The 20,595-nt window shown below is 38.0% G+C and overlaps 1 protein-coding gene across 1 annotated transcript in view; it reads right to left on the bottom strand.

Moving 5' to 3' along the window:
- Positions 1-999: 999 nt before the first annotated feature.
- SLC36A4 (solute carrier family 36 member 4) overlaps positions 1,000-20,595 on the bottom strand; it is a 59,574-nt gene continuing 39,978 nt past the window's right edge. The window contains exons 10-11 of the mRNA XM_045790758.2: positions 9,045-9,214; positions 1,000-4,059 (exon numbers count right to left, since the gene is read on the bottom strand). Of these exons, the coding sequence (XP_045646714.1) occupies positions 3,752-4,059; positions 9,045-9,214 (478 nt within the window). The 3' untranslated portion in view covers positions 1,000-3,751. The remainder of the gene's footprint in view (positions 4,060-9,044; positions 9,215-20,595) is intronic.

The following is a 20,595-nucleotide window of genomic DNA, read 5'->3' as shown; positions in this document are numbered from 1 at the left end:
ACATGGAATGCGTGCATAAGAAGTAGCTAATTTTAATATGACATTTTAAGAATGAGAGTAAGTCTTCATCTCATTTATCATAGGGTAATAAATAGCATTTCCAGTCATTTCTTAAGCATGTTTTCTTATCTCCTAGGTGAAAACCAACCACTTTCATTAAGGCGTTTAACCGAGTAAGCACTAGGGGCATGAATAAGATTACCCATAACACTGCCGGAGTGTTAACTATTGCGGTCAGCCACTTAACGTTAGGAAGTACCTTGTCACACCTTTTAGATCGAAGTTCTCAAATTTTCTTATGAAGGGGGAAGCTAGATCAGCCAAAATGGACAAAATTGATTCATTTAAAAAAAACACACTCATTTTACATGATCAATGGTCTGTATTTTTACCAAATCTTATTCCCCAACAGAAAATATTCATTGGGCCACTGGCATAATTTTTAAATTTTTATTTATGATTTCCATTATCTCTACTCTGCATCGTCTCTGTTTTAAACCAAGAAAGGAGAACTGAGGTTGAAACCTACTGTAAACAAACGCACTCCTCAGATGCTGTCGGGGCGGACATCTAGTGAAGAATGCCGCCGGTAAGCTCCGCTAAGACCTGTGCTTTGCCACAGCTAGAAATGGCACTAACACGGAGCTCTAATTCAGAGTTCCATTAATATTTTTATAGTGCTTTGCAGTTAGACAGCTTTCCTGTAACTATTCTGAAAATACTGAATGAAATTAGGCCCTGTTAGGAAATTTACAACATGCACATTGCATTAAATGCTTGTAAAAACGTTAAGTACGCTGCCTAGATGAGAGGCAGAAATGGTTTTAAGAAAGGAGAATCCAGCAAGGACAGAATTAAAACATAATGTGGCATTTGCTGATCCAGTATACTTTTTTATTTGATAACATCATACAAATTGGTCTTTAACCGAGGAAAAAACCCTAGTTCTTATTAAATTGTGGAGAAATCTGACCATGTGGGGAAAAGAAGCTCCTCTGATTGAAAAAAAAAAAATTATATATATATATATATATATATATCTGAAAACCAGTGTTTTGACAAGTTGACTCTGAAACTGGCGACACGCTTTTGAAGGTAAAGGACGAGTGATAACCAACTTAGAACTGAAGTCAGCAGAGGTGAATGAAGCTCTCCTGTCCCTCCCCCACGTCTGTGGTTTAGAAAGGGCTCTCAGGCACCTGATTCGCTTTCAAAGAGGCTCTTTATTGTGGCAGAGGAAATGCGGCAGTCGTCTGAGCCATGGCGTAAGGGACCAAGACACCGGATGCACAATTTGACAGGTGCGATTGCTCTCATTTTTCCAGGCCCGAAAATAAAAGCAACAGCTGGTCTCATCAAAACATCTTCTCTAAAAATCTTTAGAAAATGTTGTGACTCATTAAAACTAAATTTTCAGAGGAAAAACATTGCCACTGATTTTTTTTGCAAATAAAATACATCATCAAAAATCCTTAAGTAAGGGTGCATTTATGCTTTACATCTAAACAGTTTCTTGTTAGGGATTAAAACTAGTCTCTCCCTTTTAGCCGCTTCTTTCAACATTTCAACTTTTCTCTTGTACTTAAAGTATCGATGATTTAGTGGCTGTCGATTCAGCAGTCGCTGCATAAGGAAGCCTGGTTGATAATGCGCTCGACATTTTGTTCAAGCTGAATCTAAAATTTATTTATTGCTATGATCAAATATTCAAAATTTATTGAATTTGATTAATTAATAAGGAAAATAAACAGGTCAAAGTATAAACAAAATTTCATGCATAGACTAGAAATATCTGAAGACGGCTGACAAAATAATAGTGCTTTCTATTAAATAATGGTTTTCAAGTCATTTTATACCAAGTTACACATTTAAAAAAAAACCCTAATTTATTCTTAGACACATGATTATATAACAGTTTCAATGATGACTACATTTCCTATAACTTCTTCCACGTTCTCTCAGTATGACTAAAAGCTCACCAGAACAGATTTGATATAAAAGTATCACAAACAATTATTGGTGATATCTAATGTAAATGTTTAAAAAAAGTTTGACTCTTATGAATTTGTACAAAAATAAAGCTTCTGATACTTTGTTAGAATTGTATTTGATGACTCAATGATGCAAAGCAAAAGATACTTGAACTAAGTTAACATTCATGTATAAAAACACAGACTACATACACAACAGTGATCTGGATGACACAGTGTTACAAATCAGGGTACCGTCAGCCTGATTAAAAAGTTCAACATGTTTTGAAGCATGAACTTTTTAAAAAGTCAAGATTCTTAATGTTTTAAACCTAAAATTTTTCATTTTTCTTGTCAACTGAGATTGTTTTGGTTAATAAATGGGCTTGACGAATATGAAGTAATAAAAGGTATTTCTCTGGAAGAAACCGGGAGTGTCTCAAGATTTAGTAGTCTATTATTGCCTTGATTTTTCCTCAACATAAATTTCTTTATGGTTTTTTTTTTTTTTAGCCTGCCCCTTCAGATCACTAAAAGGCTATAATAAAGCCACAGGGCTGGAAGGAATACACAAGTCCTGTATTTTGTCAGATACCCATTTTCTGCCATTGAGAAAGATGGTGCCTACAAAACCCAAAAAGGGAAGAACTAGTAAGGAGAGTTTGAGCCATAAACAGAGTAGCTGGGTACCTTTTACTAGCCAGCAGTTAAAACAGCATGTAGTTTCTATTCTTTAAAATAAACCAAAACAAAACAACAGAAAACTTCTTTCTCTTGTTGGGGTTTATATGGCTGTAATGCACGGTTTTTAGAGTTCTCTGATCTTTATGGTCAGGTCACATATACGATTCAAAGATCACTGGCTTTCCAAGTATTAAAATAATTAAATAGATGCAATGCTACAGGCTAAACTGGACATAATTTATTCTTTTTCCTGGATGTGATGTGAAAAATAAAAAGTCCTGGACTGGGGGTCAAAAGATCAGGTTCTCTTGCTTGGTCTCAAAGCTGCGTGGTCTTAACCAAGTTACTTAACCTTTCTGGGCATGAATTTTCTTAGGTAAAAAATAAGGGAATTGTGTTGGATAACCCTTGAAGTCTATTTAAATTTTACTGAGTCACAAAGTCAGGATCTCACACAGTGCCTCAGAGTTTTCACTGGGCAGATCAACTACCATCAGAGAACAGTGTAGAATAATTCTGGTTGTAGGGATTTCTGATGTTTACATTAGGGCTAATGAGTTTTCTATCCTTCCAGGGATGAATCATTAAGTATTTGGCTCTCTAGTAAAAACATGATTAAGACATTTTTACATTAAACACCAAGTCCACTTTGATATTCACCGAGATAGTGAGAAGATTTTTGTTAACTATGTCCTTCTTTGATTCTCTTATTATTAGAACCGTGTTCTCTCCTCAACTGGGTGGGGAAAGAGGAGCATCGGTGTAAAAGAGAATCTTGGTTGGAGTATTTCTGATTGATTGAAGAATAGTGGAAGTCTTTTTATTCTTTAATTTTTCTACATTTTAATTTCTTAATTTTAATTAAAAAAATTTTCAGGACATTTGTTGAAATTATTGCTGATATTTAAACCAATAATCTGTCATAGTTTACCACGATCGGTAAAGAATTACAGTTTACTACTAAAATACCCTTATTGCGCCAAAAGAAAAGAGAATTTGGTTCTAGTTTTAAGCACATGGCAATGTATTCTACTAGTTCTTATTTTCATCATTTTCAGAACTGAGACAAAAGGAGAAGACTCATAATTCTGCTTCCACTATTTCAAACCAGATGTAAAGCATGTTGAATTCAAATTCAGAGAAGGATTTTGTGGAGTGCCAGCTATAACTGTGGGAGTAGGATAAATAATTTCTTCAACAGTTACATATGTACCCAAAAGGAAACCAACAACTCCAGTGAACGCTATAGAAATATTTTTCAGGATCATCCATATATTGTAGTGTTCCTTAGAAAACGTAAGAATTTCAACCAAGGGTGGTAGGATCAGGGCCAACGTGCTGCTGCTCACAGCTCCAACGAAGGAAATCACAATATCCAAACGAGGAATCAGAACTGCGCCAGCACCTAGAAAATGAAAATACATACTCTCCTTATTTAAATACTGAATACTTACATGAGTACTAAATGTAGGTAACTCTACTTTCTTTTATAACTTTTCTGAATTATTTCAAAATGAAAAGTTAAAAAAAAAATAATGTACCAGTACTATTGACCAGATTTTCTTCCAAACTGCTGGCAAGCTTTCTGAAAAGCCTTGATCTGGCACTTTCTTGATCCTACTTACCCTTCTCTTGCCGAAGGTATCAACAGAGGGTCTGTAAAAACCAAGACTCATATTCCTTTCTCAAATGTCCTAAACCGGCTCACCGAACGACTTGCTGGGGGTGTGGAGCGGCCACCAGAAATAACAACTGAGTCTGCTCATATGCCAGCTATGGGGGCTACGTCACCCCTGCCTGTCACCAACGAGGATTCCGTCACCACAGTTCTGGCTTTGAGGACTCCACTGATGCATGAGTTGGCTCTTCCTAACTTGTCTCCTAAAGCTACCATCTTCCTTCTAATCTTTTTTTTTATCCCTCTCTCTCTTTTTAAGATTTTTATTTTTAGAGAGAGAGAGCAGGGGGAGGGGTAGAAGGAGAGAAACTCAAGCAGGCTCTCCACTGAGCATGGAGTCCAATGCAGGACTTGATCTCATGACCCTGAGATCATGACCTGAGCCGAAATCAAAAGTCAGGCGCTCAACCGACTGAGACCCCCAGACAGCCCTATCCCTCTCTTTTTAACACTAAGTTTACATACTTTTGTGTTTCTCAGTTCTAGCCTCTTTGTCTCTTGCTGAACTTTCTTGGTGTATATATAATTTAACTTGGGCTCTGTAATTAAGTCTTCAGTTTGCAGCCTACTGGTTTCTCCACTTCTTAATTTTTAGGTTACGGGTTTTTTTCCTTCCCCTGTTCTCTTTGTGGTTCTCAATGCTTTTCAGGAGGTTATGGTATTAATTTGGAACTACCAGGTTTCGTGGAAATATTTGTTATTTCCTATTTAATTTCTTTTGAAAGCTAAAACCCTAAAAATGATTTGGAAATTATAAACCTAGCCTCATACCTAGAGGACTGAAGTGTGGCAAACTTTCCTAAATAAGACTTTGAAGAAGTTGCAGCTCTAACCTAGAAATGCTTGATAACGTGGGCTCCCTGTTGAATAGATGCTTGCTACATTCTTTTAACATGTTTCTCCATGGAACTATAATAACTCCCAAACATAATTAGGACCTTTCAAATTTCATTGACAACATCCATTTCATGAGGACACACTTCTACCTACTTATACTAGATGGCAGTACAGAAGGAAGGCCAGACAAGCAGGACTAGAACATTGCCATCTGAAGAGCTTTTCATTTTGGAATTCATTTTTCCTCATTCGTGTTTTTCTATAATCCAGCTGTTATTAGTAAAAATCAAGTGAAATATGGTTGGAAAACCATGTGGAGGAACACTATAGGTTTTTTTTTTTTTTTTTAAGATTTTATTTATTTATGTGACAGAGAGACAGCCAGCGAGAGAGGGAACACAGCAGGGGAGTGGGAGAGGAAGAAGCAGGCTCCCAGCGGAGGAGCCTGATGTGGGACTTGATCCCGGAACACCGGGATCATGCTCTGAGCTGAAGGCAGACGCTTAACGACTGTGCTACCCAGGCGCCCCACACTATAGGTTTTTTAGAATTTGTTCATTCAGACTAAAATTCCGTTTATCAAACACTTTCATTTTTTAATTTTTTTTAAAGATTTTATTTGTTTATTTGAGACACACACACACACACACACACACACACACACAGCACAGAATGGGGAACAGAAGGCAGAGGGAGAAACAGATTCCCCACTGAGCAGGGAGCCCGATGTGGGGCTTGATCTGAGAACCCTGGGATCATGCCAGAAGCCAAAGGCAGATACTTAACTGACTGAGCCCCCCAGGTGTCCCTTATCAAACACCTTTAAATCATTAAATTTATCAATTAGCTGAAGTCATCCTTTAAACCTTATATAATCAGTAGATATCTGCTAGTAAAAAATGGCTTGAAGTATTATTTGGTAATGCTATTAGTCGATAAGGAAGACAAATATATACATTTTAGGGAAATTTGATATATAAAAACCTCCAAAAACAGGAAGTCAAAGGATAGTCTGGGATACAGAGGATTTATTCATTACAAATATTTACTATAGGATTACTGTAAATAGGCTGTCCTATATCATTTACAGACAGGTGTTATGACTAGATCTATTAAATACTAATTAAGTTTATTCAGTATTTCCCAAAACTATATTATAGAGAAAAAGAATGTATCCTTAAAGCATGAATTTTCCTCTCATTAAAAAAAATAAAAAGCCTATTTTAAGTCCATTCTTTGCATCTACAGGATGAAAACACAGAGAAGAAAATATAGAGAAAAAAAACAAAATACTTGATATTATAACATCAACAACAAAACTGTGAGGAACACTCCAGCACATAAATTTTAATTACACAAATAATTAACAGTACTCCCCACATACCTCCTGACTCTTAGATAGAATATGAGGGGATACAGCTTTCCTCACCTGAAGTGGCAACTGAAATGAAGGATTTTAGTGTATCTTCTCTAGTATTCTAAAAACTACTAAGGTTTATATTTTTTGGTGCTTTGTAGTCATAGTCTCCTAAGACCAGAAAGCAAACTCCCAAAGCCAAAAAGTTTTCAAATTAGAAATAGTAGAAAGATCAATGAATTGGACAATAATAGAAAGAAATAGTATTTCACAGATTCAATTCAAGCATGGAATTAAAATACTGGTCTCAGTGTTCATTTTAATTCAAAGTTTAACAGTTCTCTCTACAGGTTTGCTTGTAAAATAAAAGGTATTTATTGTAGTTGATGGTGGCCGTTGGCCAGCTTCTAGTCACGCTTCCCCCTCACCTGTGCGATGCCTCTATAGCCAGTAAATGCCGACGGGAAACAGGTAGAAAGAGTCTGACCCATCTTTCCAAGCTTTTGAGTTGCACTAAGAAGATACTTTGACATGATGATTCAAATGCGAAATAGAGATTTGGGAGTAACCAATATAATCCAAGCTGGTAAACTCACTACTTTGAGACCAGTATTACAAACTTGGGCTCGGTACTTGGAAAGGATTACAGAACACTGAAAGAGACCCAATTTTCAAAGCACAGCCAGCTGCGCCTCCACTCTCACTGCTCGTGTCGCAGTCTGCTCTGTGGACGTCACAGGGCCCCATCGGCTGCCCACACACTCATCCCTGTGGAGCGTGCCCCCAAAGCTTGTCAAGTGCTTTACAGAGCAGAGGAAAAACAGTCCCGTCATGCATATCAGCTGGCTTTTACTTTAATTTGGAAGCATGTGCCAAAGACTCCAGCGAAGCTCAGCGTCTGATGATGTGTCCCGGTGAAGTGGAAGGCAATACTACCTGGTGTGCGTTCTCTTTGGCCGAAGCATGCTGTAACTATAACTATAACCCTCAATTACCGCTGAGTAGCTTTAACTATTTTTACCCAAGAGAGGAGCAGCAAAGAAACACCGGCCATTCTGTGTGTCATGAACGCAGCTCCTGAGGAGAGCCCCTGGCTTCTGGGAATAGACTCCCGGGAGCGGGTGTGCAGACAGGTCGCTTGGACATAACAATGGCGGCCAATGTGCAGAAATGGGTGAAGTTACCGAACTATCAGAAGTTATTAAATCCCTTTAACATTTCCTAACAAGCTCCTTCAAGCTCCTTCAGTAACTAATTCTAAAAGGAGATACGCTTTCAGAATAGAAGTCTTACACCTATGATAAAAGGGACTTGTACTGAAATCAGCCTTTTCATTTAGTACAGTTGTCAAAATATCAATAAAAACAATATGTAAGAAATATTTCAAAATGTCTTAAAATAACTTTTTCCTACTGAACGTTTTATTAGTCATCAGCATATGGGCTTACTGACTTCACTCTTCAATACGATTTACCTTATTATGGCTATAATTTATTCAAATGATTACTTTGGAAAAAAGGTTTCATTTACTTTTCCCAGCTTTGCTTTTTCTTTAGACCTGTAGGCATAAGCTCCACCCCAAGCTGCTCACTGAAATTACAGTTGTCCCGAATTTCTAGCTCTCTCATTCTCTCGCCTTGACTGGGCCAAGATGGTTACTCCTATCTTCCACAGAAAGCTGACCCATTTCCAATGGGCCCTGGTATCATTCTAGGTAATCTTGGTTCAGAGTTACAGTCATCTTATATTTGTGGTTACAACAATAATGGTGACAATTATAACTTCTGGCTACTTTGTTAATATTCTTAAACCCTACAAGAACGCCATTAAGGAACTCTTTCTTCATTTCACAGTTGAAGAAAGAGGGGCTTACAGATGGTGTGGAACTTGTCCAAAGATACCAGCAGGTGAGCGGTAGGTTTGAACCGTGAGGTCAGTGTGACCCCAAAACTCACACTGTTTCCACTGTACCAAAATCAAGCTTCTTCTCCACAGGTCTCCATAATTAGTGCTCCCTGGTGGAGGCATTTTATACTATGAAACCTTGAGACGAGATTACACACATTCCTCCGAATAATGAGTAAAATTAGCCACTGAAATTATTAAAGACCAAAACAAAACCAAACCCATTTGTATAGGTAGTCATGGAGAGTTAAACTGTTAAATATACAAAAGTTAGCAGAAATAAAAAACCCGAGGAAAACTAAAACCAAAATAAAATGTGTAGCAACAATATAAGGAGTCCGTTATGCATCTGATCTAAAAATACTTATATTTTAATCACCACTGATGTAGTTTTCAAAATGATAATTTGATTAGTTCTTTTAAGTGTAATAGGATCTGGTTTACGTTTTTCTTATACAACAGTAGAATAATGGAATTTTAACCCCAAAAGTATCTCCGCTATGTAAATAAATTGTTTTTAAAAAATATACTTTGACATATACTTTAAGTAGCTTCATCACACAAAATTCAACAAGAAAAAATTACGATGATATAAATGCGTAGTAATACTTACATGTAATAGCAACCAAGAAGGACCTTATTGCAAATTCACAGATTTGTTTCCATTTAGCATGAAATTTGGATGTGATCACAGGGATGATGATCTCTGCCGGGACATAGAACTGAATTGAATACGTCACAAAGATGCCAAAGGAATATAGAATTTTCACTGATTGATACAACCTGTTAAAAAAATATTTCAAAATTCGGTCATTCTTTTTTCCCCAGATTTACTGAGGTATAACTGACAAAACTGTAATATAGGTAAATCGTAAAACACGAGTTGATAGAAGTATACACCGTGAAAGGATTCCCACTATCGAGTTAACTAACACACCCATCATGTCACATATCTGCCATTTGTTTTCCTCTCTTTTTGGTGAGAACACTTTGTTCTACTCAGGAAATTTCAGGTATACACTACACTGTTACCAACTATAGTCACCACGTTATACATTAGGTCCTTAGAACTTCTTCTTCTTACAACTAAAAGTTTGTAACCTTCTATCAAACCCTCCTCTTTTTCCCCATCCACCAGCCTCCTGGCAACTGTTAATCTACTCTGTTTATGTGAGCTTGATATACATATATTTTTTAATTAATTTTTAAAATTATGTATTTATTTATGTTAGAGAGAGAGAGAGAGAGCAAGTGCATGTGAGCAAGGGGAGGGGCCGAGAGAGTGAGGGAATCCTCAAGCAGACTCCCTGCTGAGTGCAGAGCCTGAGGCAGGGCTCGATCCCAGGACCCTGAGATCATGACCTGACCTGAAAACAAGAGCCAGCTGCTTAACCGACTGAACCACCCAGGTGCCGCTATATATGTATTTTTAGATTCCACCTATGAGTAATACCACACAGTATTTGTCTTTCTTTCTTTGCCTGGCTTATTTCACTCAACACAATGCCTTCCAGGTTCATCTACTCTGTTGCCTTAACATGAATCTGGCTTTCTTCTTTTTATCTTTAATGTTAAGATAGGCAAGAAATCCAACATAAACTTAGGCCAATATCTAATTAAATGCCTGTTTATTAAAAAAAAAAAAAAAAGCCAGCTGATCTCTACTAAATTTCTAGATGACTGGTGGACCGTTCATTCTGACAAGCCTAGAGAGCTTGACTGTGGCAATGCAAAGGTTTGAGAATATTGCTGGAAATATTTCACTTTAGGCTAAGCCAATGTTCTAAAGGCTAGACTGTGTCCCATGAAGAGTTAATGTTTTCTCAACTCTCTTTTAAAAACTGAGCATACTGTTACGTCTTTGATAACTTACTGATCTGTATAGAGAAGAAAACTTCACATTGAACTCTGAATTACAGTTCTCCTTGCTTAAAAATCTTGGTATGTATGTCATTAGTTGCAGAAATGTCATCATTCTTAGGTCCAAAAGGAGGGTGTCTAAATTTTTTTTTTTTAATGATTTTATTTATTTATTTGACACAGAAAGAGAAAGAGAGCACAAGCAGGAGGAGCGGGAGAGGGAGAAGCAGGTTTTCCGCTGAGCAGGGAGCCCAAGGCGGGGCTCGATCCCAGGACCTTGGCATCATGACCTGAGTCGAAGGCAGACGGTTAACTGACTGGGCCACCCAGGACCCCCTAAATAGTTTCAACTTAAAAAGTTCTCCAGATTCTGTAGGAATTCCACCTACATTAAAGGTACATTAATAGGGAAATAAAATTTGTTAAGTTGGATTGATGCCTAGTGCTTCAAAACAGCACAGCAATGTTCAGTTTCATAAATATCTTTAGATTTCTACGTTGTAGATAGTCTCTTGTCTAAATCAGTATGCATGTCTGGACAGAGACTTTGGTTAACTTCCTTTTGTCTGGCAAAGAACACTTCTGAAATGCTGACAAAGGCACAGAGAAAATGTAGAATCATAGGACTCAGAACATTATAGGACCTGCTCTCTTGGGTTACAGATAATAAAATTATGTTGTGTTTTTTGAAATTTTAAATATTTTACAACAGTTAAAACAAAAAACCCAAGTGCTCTTGTATCCTTTAAGAAAACAACTGAGGAGGGGAGCATGGATCGAAAGTGCCGCAGCATTAGGGGTTGTGGTTAACACACGTCCTCTTTAGGCAGAAACATCCTTGATAGTCCCAATCTTCCCTTAAGAGTCCTGCTTTCCCACCTGCAAGGCCTATGAAGGGAAGAGTGTTTCTTTCTTAGGAAAAAATGCAACCCTTTTAAAGGGATATGAAATATTCCACTTTTCGTAAAGAAAGGCCTCAACATTAATTAGACTTTAAGCTTATTTCTGATGTCTTAAGATTTAAAGTAACAAAGATTATAAACAGTTCCCTAACCTGTGGCCACGCAGGAAGTAATTCTATAATATAATATATGCATCATAGAAGTGAGTAAGAGAAAGGAAAAAAGCCGAGTAGAAACAGATTAGAAAATACTACAAACATAATTAAGAAAGAAGGAACTCCTTAGGGCTAGCAACAATAAAATCTTAATTTTAAAATGATTTCCAGATATATTTCTCAGCTTGAGGCTTAAAGTTAAAATATAAATGGTCAAGTTACTGCAATGCACAGAAAAACTGAAAGACTCCTGCTTCATATACTCTGATATGTAATTGTAGACAATTAAATGAATATCCTTATCAGTTTATTACTAGAACATTCCTTTTGTTCTAATTATCTTTTAACATACGTTTTTAAATAGGGTTAACAATATATTTAAAAATACATCATTATGCATATAGGTGTAATTACTTTTCTAATGATTTAAAACAAGTTATGCAGGCTAAGAATCTGGTTATTACTAACGCAAGTCAGTAAGATTAATTAGGTATTACACAGAGTACTAACGAGAAATAAAATGGTATGAGTCTTTTAAAAGCTAATATACATGCTATTTATCAACCAAAGAAGAGTAATAAAGATGTTTAAGGAAAGCACTGCAGTCTTCTGAAATCAATTGTTCAATTCTGACTTCTCTTCTGTTTTAAGAATCTACCAGTTTCTATGTTTGGCCTCTACATTTTCACTCTATTTTTCTCTAATCAACTTTTCTATAGTATTATCAACCTTTGTTCTCATTTTGGTTTTAAGCAGGCAGTTTTAGAAAGTACTCAGTTTTAGAAATGAAGAGTTGAAAGAAGAATCTACCCTGTAAACTCTCTCCAAAAGACAAAAAACTTTCTTAAAGTTACAAGAATTTGTTTTGAAGATACAGAACATAAACAACTTTCAAATAATATTTAATGCACATTAAAAAGTAATTTAAAATTCACTGCCAAAGGTTTTTTTTGTTTTGTTTTGTTTTTTTAAGATTTTATTTATTTATTTGACAGAGAGACAAAGCCAGAGAGCATAAGCAGAGGTAATGGCAGAGGGAGAGGGAAAAGCAGGCTTCCCACTGAGCAGGGAGCCCAATATGGGGCTCGATCCCAGGACCCTGGTATCATGACCTGAGCCGAAGGCAGATGCTTAACCAACTGAGCTTTCCAGGCATTCCCTATACTTTTTTTTTTTAGATTTTATTTATGTATTTATTTTAGGTGGGATGGGGCAGAGGAGGAGTGAGAGGGAGAAAGAGGGAGCAGACTCCATGCTGAGTGCAGAGCTGGACATGGAGCTCAAACTCTGGACTCTGAGATCATGACCTGAGCTGAAACCAAGAGTTAGACGCTTAAGTGACTGAGCCATCCGGGTGCCCCCCCATAAAACAATACTTAACCTATATGTACAGATAGGAATATCTTACAAATTTTTTTAAAGCCAGCCTGAGAAATTAGCTGTTGACTGATTCTCCTTGTCTCAAGGTTGCATACAGAAGCTATTCTTGGAAAGACTAATAACTCACTTTCCCTCTTCGACCCTTCGTGATACTCAGGTTAAAAATCTTTTTTTTTTTTTTTAAAGATTTTATTTATTTTTTTGACAGAGAGAGAGACAGCCAGCGAGAGAGGGAACACAAGCAGGGGAAGTGGGAGAGGAAGAAGCAGGCTCATAGCAGAGGAGCCTGATGTGGGGCTCGATCCCATAACACCAGGATCAGGCCCTGAGCCGAAGGCAGACGCTTAACCGCTGTGCCACCCAGGCGCCCCTCAGGTTAAAAATCTTGAGCTTAGTTCCGTTAAGAAGAAAAGAAGTCTGTTTGAGGCGTAGCGACGATCCTGACCAAGAAGCTCACCTCATTCTGAGCTGAAAACTATCACAAGGGTTATCTGGTATTCAGAACTAGACTGAATGCTGCGAACCATAGCACGTTCACTAGACTGTTAAGTACTGTGGGAAAGAGATCTTTATCTGCTTGCTGCTGTCTCTCTAGTGCCTGGAGCTAGCACATAAAAGGCATACAATAAATATCTGTTCGGTGCCCTTCATTTTGAATTTAATGTAATTAAGAACAGTCATTCTGATGAGAAGAGTCAGAGGCAGTTTGGCCCAGGATTCCCAGGCACAGGCAACTTTAATATTGGAAGGAGATGATTAAATCTGTCATCGAATTTTGAGACCCATTGAAACAAAAGTTTAATGAGAAAAAAAACAAAAACAAACAAAGAAGCCAGAATTTGTGGGGGAGAGGATAGACTGAATAGTCCAGGAGATAGGAACCTTCTTTTTCCAGTTTCCTTAAATTTATTTATTTATTTATTTATTTATTTATTTATTTATTTATTTATTTATTTATTTCTCTTACTGCTTCTTTACTGTGCTTCTTGGTGAGTCTGTTGTCACCTAAATGTTTTCATTTAGGTAACGAGCTCCTCAGACGTCAACCCCTTGACTGCCTAGCAGGATCAATTAAGGCATAGCTTGATGACCTGGCATTACTCGTCAGCTTTATTTCCCAGAATATTCGGGCTCCTAGCTCCTGTATGCTACAAACATGGGCGTAGACTTGGGGTTTGTTCTGTTTTGGGGGGAAAATGAAGGACCAGTTCAATTGTCTTAATAAATTAAAAAGCCTACCTTTTCCCTTCCCTGTTCTTAGATGGTTTTCTATTTTTTTAACGGAATTTCTCCTATCTAATACATGCTTCACAGAAAAGAATACCACATGTCAGGGAGCAGAAGCACCATACTGCTTCTCAGTATTTGTGTGTGTGAAAACCTAGTACCCCTGACAGTTCTTAGCAGAAGGGCTATGTGTGCTGACTGAATGAGTAACATGTGAATTTATTCCAGGCCAGTATTTTTCAAACGAATCATGACCCACTAGTGGGTTATGATATCAACTGAGTGAGTTGTAAAGTTTTTTTTTTTTTCCCTAAGATAAGACTGGAATAGAGAATATCAGGGGACACTGTATGTAGAAAATACGGATTTTTATTTAACCTTTTACTTATTTCAGTTACTTATATGTGTGTGGGTGGTATGTACTACAAAAACACATACACATAGACACACATACACTTATTTCTAGAAGGGTTTTTCTATAAAAACTATGGGTTGTAGTTTTTCTATAACTACTATGCGTTGTAGTTTAAGAAGTTAAAAAGTTAAAAAAGTTAAAAGTTAAAAAGCCACTAAGCGGAACGACATAAGAAGGCATGGTAAATGTGATGGGGAAAAGGCGAAGGGGTATGGAGCAGACCTTGTGTTTCAGACTGGTAAAAAGTCAGCAACGCAACAAAACTGAACAAAGGAAACCACAACAAAACTGAACAAAGGAAACCACAACAAAAAGAAAGATGTTTGTTCCTACGATGTACACACCGTCACTCAGTAAGACAGAGTAAGATAGAACCCAAATAAATGCTATTTGCTATTTTAAGTCCTCTTGTGAACTTGTTATACCATCATTAACACTCAATAATTACCCTTAACTCTCCATTCCTTCAGCCTTCCCTTATGACAATGACACCGTAAGAAACCTTTATCTTACGGCTTTAATCCCCAAAATTGCTATTAGAGGAGTTGGAGAGACGCGTAATCTAAATAGTCGCCTGGAAGATTTTCCGAGGACGTGGCATTCATGCCCCAACACAAATGCTGTTCATCTGTCTGCCTAACTCCACGTTCCAGTTTTTCCTTCAGACTAACTCAATGCAAATGCTTCCTATTTAGGACCTCCTTGATGGGAAGGAGAGTCTAGAAATTAAAGTAGTACATAGTAACTTAATGTCAAAACCTGAGACCACTGTGTGAAAGATCAGAATCTACGTAAAGTGATACGAAAAATTCTTCACGTCAATCCAGACAAAAAGAAACACCATTTAATGGTCCGTGTTATGTTACTCTCCTGACTTTATTTGCATAGATTTTTTAAAAGTCTTGGTTCTTTCACTTGCAACTGCACTCACTGCACCTCTGCTCTTCACTCAGAGAACATGTTCCCCCGGAGAGTGGCGGTGGGCGGGGGCTCTCAGAGGATAGGCTAAACATGGTGGAGTGCTCTGAAGCACCGATTTCTCTCAAAGTTTTTTTTTAGGGGGAATCATTTTTTCTTTTAAGATTTTATTTATTTGACAGAGAGAGATAGCCAGCCAGCAAGAGAGGGAACACAAGCAGGGGGAGTGGGAGAGGAAGAAGCAGGCTCCCAGTGGAGCAGGAAGCCTGACACGGGGCTCGATCCCAGGACCCTGGGATCACGCCCTGAGCCGAAGGCAGACACTTAACGACTGTGCCACCCAGGTGCCCTGGGAATCTTTTTTATATAAAAAGCAACATCGAGATTATGATTATGTAAAAGGTGTACTTTTTAAAACATATGAGCTGATGCTATGCTTGAGGCAGGCTATTAGGACAGGTCTATTCTCAAGACTCCCAAGAGAACACTTTTTTTTTTCCTCCTCTGCTGCTATTTGGGTTCTGTTAGTGGAAGTCTTGGAAAAACGCAGCTGAAACATTACTCAACTAGTACTAGTAGCAATGCCTTGGTTCTATTATCAGGTAACAAGGGAAATACTTTCAAACCTAGAATCTTACGTAGCAAACATTTACCAAGGGCCTCATAAGTGCTCAGTGACATGCTAGATCATGGAAACACATCCTAAACCTAGAAGACGCAGGGTTTCTGCTCTCAAAGTGCTAATGTCCTAGCTCAGAGTTGCGGTTTTACTTCATTATCATCTTTAAAATACATTCTTCGCTTCAAAATCTAAATGTGATACACTGAATAAAACTATTCATAACTAGTTTTAAAAGAGGACACCTCAATCAATAAATAGTTAATAACTTGGAGCCCCTCTAATACATACTTGCTTTATCTTGGTGTTGCCTTCTAATTCAGCATTTTCTTGTAGGAATACCCCTTATGAATTCTGAGAATGTAAGTCACATGGCATCAAACGCCCTTTACAGCTTCCCATCGCTAGCTGCTATGAGTTCCCCAGGCTCTGGTGACAGCCATCGGCTTTTATACCGACAATAACCAGTACACTGTACGTTCTCTGACTTCCTACACTGTTGTCTGAAGCACAGGGAGGGAAAGGAAGAAGAAACTCATACATAGTACATTGAGAAAGAAATCTTAGATATAATCCCAAACTTCTCATTTTACAGAAGACTATCACTATATAAAGACAAGCATCTCCTGCAGTATTGCTCAGTCATGGCTGTTATTTTAACTGTCCCAGATGCAGAGACCATAAAGAAATGGACAGCAGGCCACAGAAGGCTCATCTCCACAAGAAAAAGGAATTAGCCAACACGTTCTCTGAAGGAGAATTATGTATCTTACTTTCCGTTTTATTCCAGATTTTTGTTTCTTAGGATACGTGTACTATCCTTTCCTCTAAATGAAAAGCAGGTGACTAGCCAGGCTTTCCTGAACAGACACGATGATGTGATGGTTCCTTTCTAATCAAGACTTGCAACTAGTTCTGTTCTAAGTGTGAAGCCACAGCAATGAGGGATAAGGTGAGAGGCAGGAAGGGGATGCAGAAAAAGGCAAGGATTACACAGAACGACTGCAGGGGCAGTATGGCTCCCTTAAGACTCAGCTGTGGACACCGAAAGCACTCCCTACTTGTCTCTCAACTGTTCTTCGCCATGCTCTTAACTCTCTGGGGACTGGAACATCTGAACTTGACATGTATGCATACTCCCCTTTTGGCCCCTTCTCTCTTTAAATATTTTTGTGAAGAAGAATAGGGAACAATTCTGACATGGTTTCCCCTACATTTTATATTTGACATTAAAAGTACTTGTCAATTGCGGTGCTTGGGTGGCTCAGTCGTTGAGCGTCTGCCTTTGGCTCAGGGTGTGATCCCAGGTCCTTGGGATCGAGCCCCACATCAGGCTCCTCAGCTGGGAGCCTGCTTCTTCCGCTCCCACTCCCCCTGCTTGTGTTCCCTCTCTCACTGGCTTTCTGTCAAATAAATAAATAAAATCTTAAAAAAAAAAAGGTACCTGTCAATTTTATTTATAAAATTATTCTTAAGATTTATTTAAAATATTATACTAAGTGGTGAAAAATATTATTTTCTAGACATCATATAGTATTTTTTTTAAAAAAGAATTACACTGCCATAATTTTTTTTAATGATTTTTTATTACATTATGTTAGTCACCATACAGTACATCCCCGGTTTCCGATGTAAGGCTCGATGATTCATTAGTTGCGTATAACACGCAGTGCACCATGCAATACGTGCCCTCCTTACTACCCATCACCGGTCTATCCCATTCCCCCACCCTCCTTCCCTCTGAGGCCCTCAGTTTGTTTCTCAGAGTCCATAGTTTCTCATGTTTCATTCCCCCTTCTGATTACCCCCCCTTTCTTTATCCCTTTCTTCCCCTACTGATCATCCTAGTTCTTATGTTCCATAGATGAGAGAGATCATATGATAGTTGTCTTTCTCTGCTTGACTTATTTCACTTAGCATTATCTCCTCCAGTCCCATCCATGTTGCAGCAAATGTTGAGAACTCATTCTTTCTGATAGCTGAGTAATATTCCATTGTATATATGGACCACAACTTCTTAATCCAGTCATCTGTTGAAGGGCATCTCGGCTCCTTCCACGATTTAGCTATTGTGGACATTGCTGCTATGAACATTGGGGTGCATATGGCCCTTCTCTTTACTATGTCTGTATCTTTGGGGTAAACACCCAGTAGTGCAATGGCTGGATCATAGGGTAGCTCAATTTTTAACTTTTTAAGGGACCTCCACACTGTTTTCCAGAGTGGCTGTACCAACTTGCATTCCCACCAATAATGTAGGAGGGATCCCCTTTCTCCACATCCTCTCCAACAATTGTTGTTTCTTGCCTTGTCTATTTTTGCCATTCTAACTGGCGTAAGGTGGTATCTCAGTGTGGTTTTGATTTGAATTTCCCTGATGGCTAATGATTTTGAACATTTTTTCATGTGTCTGTTAGCCATTTGTATGTCTTCATTGGAAAAGTGTCTGTTCATATCTTCTGCCCATTTTTTGATTTGTTTATTGGTTTCTCGTGTATTGAGTTTGAGAAGTTCTTTGTAGATCTTGGATACCAGTCCTTTATCTGTAGTGTCATTTGCAAATATATTCTCCCATTCCGTGGGCTGCCTCTTAGTTTTCTTGACTGTTTCCTTGGCTGTGCAGAAACTTTTGATCTTGATGAAGTACCATAAGTTCAATTTATCTTTTGTTTCTCTTGCCTTTGGGGATGTGTCATGAAAAAGGTTGCTTTGGCCGATGTCGTAGAGGTTGCTGCCTATGTTCTCCTCTAGAATTTTGATGGATTCCTGCCTCACATCGAGGTCTTTCATCCATTTGGAGTTTATTTTTGTATATGGTGTGAGATAGTGGTCAAGTTTCATTCTTTTGCATGTAGCTGTCCAATTTTCCCAGCACCATTTATTGAAGAGACTGTCTTTTTTCCACCGGATGTTTTTTCCTGCTTTATCAAATATTAGTTGCCCAAAGAGCCGAGGGTCTATTTCTGGGTTCTCTATTCTGTTCCATTGGTCTATGTGTCTGTTTTTGTGCCAGTACCATGCTGTCTTTGTGATCACAGCTTTGTAGTACAGCTCGAAATCCGGCATTGTGATGCCCCCAGCTTTGTTTTTCCTTTTCAACAGTTCCTTGGAGATTCGGGGCCTTTTCTGTTTCCATACAAATTTGAGGACTATTTGTTCCAGTTCTTTGAAAAATGTCCTCAGTATTTTGATCGGGATAGCACTGAAAGTGTAGATTGCTCTGGGTAGCATGGACATTTTAACTATATTAATTCTTCCGATCCATGAGCATGGAATATCTTTCCATCTTTTTATGTCTTCCTCAATGTCTTTCAAGAGTGATTTATAGTTTCTAGAATATAGGTCCTTTACGTCTCTGGTTAAGTTAATTCCAAGGTAACGTATGGTTTTTGGTGCTATTGTAAATGGGATGGATTCCCTAATTTCTCTTTCTTCGGTCTCGTTATTCGTGTACAGAAATGCAACTGATTTCTGAGCATTGATTTTGTATCCCGCCACATTACTGAATTGCTCTATAACTTCTAATAGTTTGGGAGTGGATTCTTTGGGTTTTCCATATAGAGTATCATGTCATCTGCAAAGAGAGACATTTTGACTTCTTCTTTGCTGATTTGGATACCTTTGATCCCTTTTTGTCGTCTGATTGCTGTTGCAAGGACTTCTAGTACTATGTTGAATAATAGTGACGAGAGTGGGCATCCTTGTCGTGTTCCTGATCTTAAGGGAAAGGCTTCCAGCTTTTCCCCATTGAGAATAATATTTGCAGTAGGCTTTTCAATGATGGCTTTTATGAGATTGAGAAATGTACCCTCTATTCCTACACTCTGAAGGGTTTTAATCAGGAAAGGATGCTGTATTTTGTCAAATGATTTTTCTGCATCAATTGAGAGGATCATATGGTTCCTGAGTCTTTTCTTGTTGATATGATGTATCACACTGATTGATTTGCAAATATTGAACCACGCTTGCATCCCAGGTATGAATCCCACTTGGTCATGATGGATAATCCTTTTAATGTACTGTTGGATTCTATTAGCCAGGATCTTGTTGAGGATTTTGGCGTCCATATTCATTAGGGAAATCGGTCTGTAATTCTCCTTTTTGAGGGGGTCTTTGCCTGGTTTGGGGATCAAAGTAATATTGGCCTCATAGAATGAGTTTGGTAGCTTTCCTTCTGTTTCTATTTTTTGAAATAGCTTTAGGAGAATAGGTATTATTTCTTCTTTGAATGTTTGGTAGAATTCCCCAGGAAAACCGTCTGGGCCTGGAGTTTTGTTATTTGGAAGGTTGTTTATCACTGACTCAATTTCTTCATAATTAATTGGCCTGTTTAAGAAATCAATTTCTTCCTGTTTCAATCTTGGTAGTTTATAGGTTTCCAGGAAGGATTCCATCTCTTCCAGATTGCTTAGTTTATTGGCATATAGCTGTTGATAAAAATTTCTAATAGTCCTTCCAATTTCAATGGTGTTGATCGTGACCTCTCCTTTTTCATTCATAATTTTAATAATTTGGGTCCTTTCTCTTTTCTTTTGGATAAGTCTTGCCAGTGGTCTGTCAATTTTATTGATTCTCTCAAAAAACCAGCTTCTAGTCCTGTTGATCTGCTCTACTGTACTTCTGGTTTCTGATTGATTGATTTCTGCTCTAATTTTGGTCAACTGCTTCCTCATGAGTGGATTAGGCCT

The sequence above is a fragment of the Ursus americanus genome, chromosome 16 (genome assembly GCF_024610735.1).
Source record: "Ursus americanus isolate L20-20 chromosome 16, mUrsAme1.1.p, whole genome shotgun sequence".
NCBI classification, from domain to species: domain Eukaryota; kingdom Metazoa; phylum Chordata; class Mammalia; order Carnivora; family Ursidae; genus Ursus; species Ursus americanus.
Note: the sequence above shows the minus strand (reverse complement) of the source record. Positions and strands in the feature narration are given on the sequence as shown.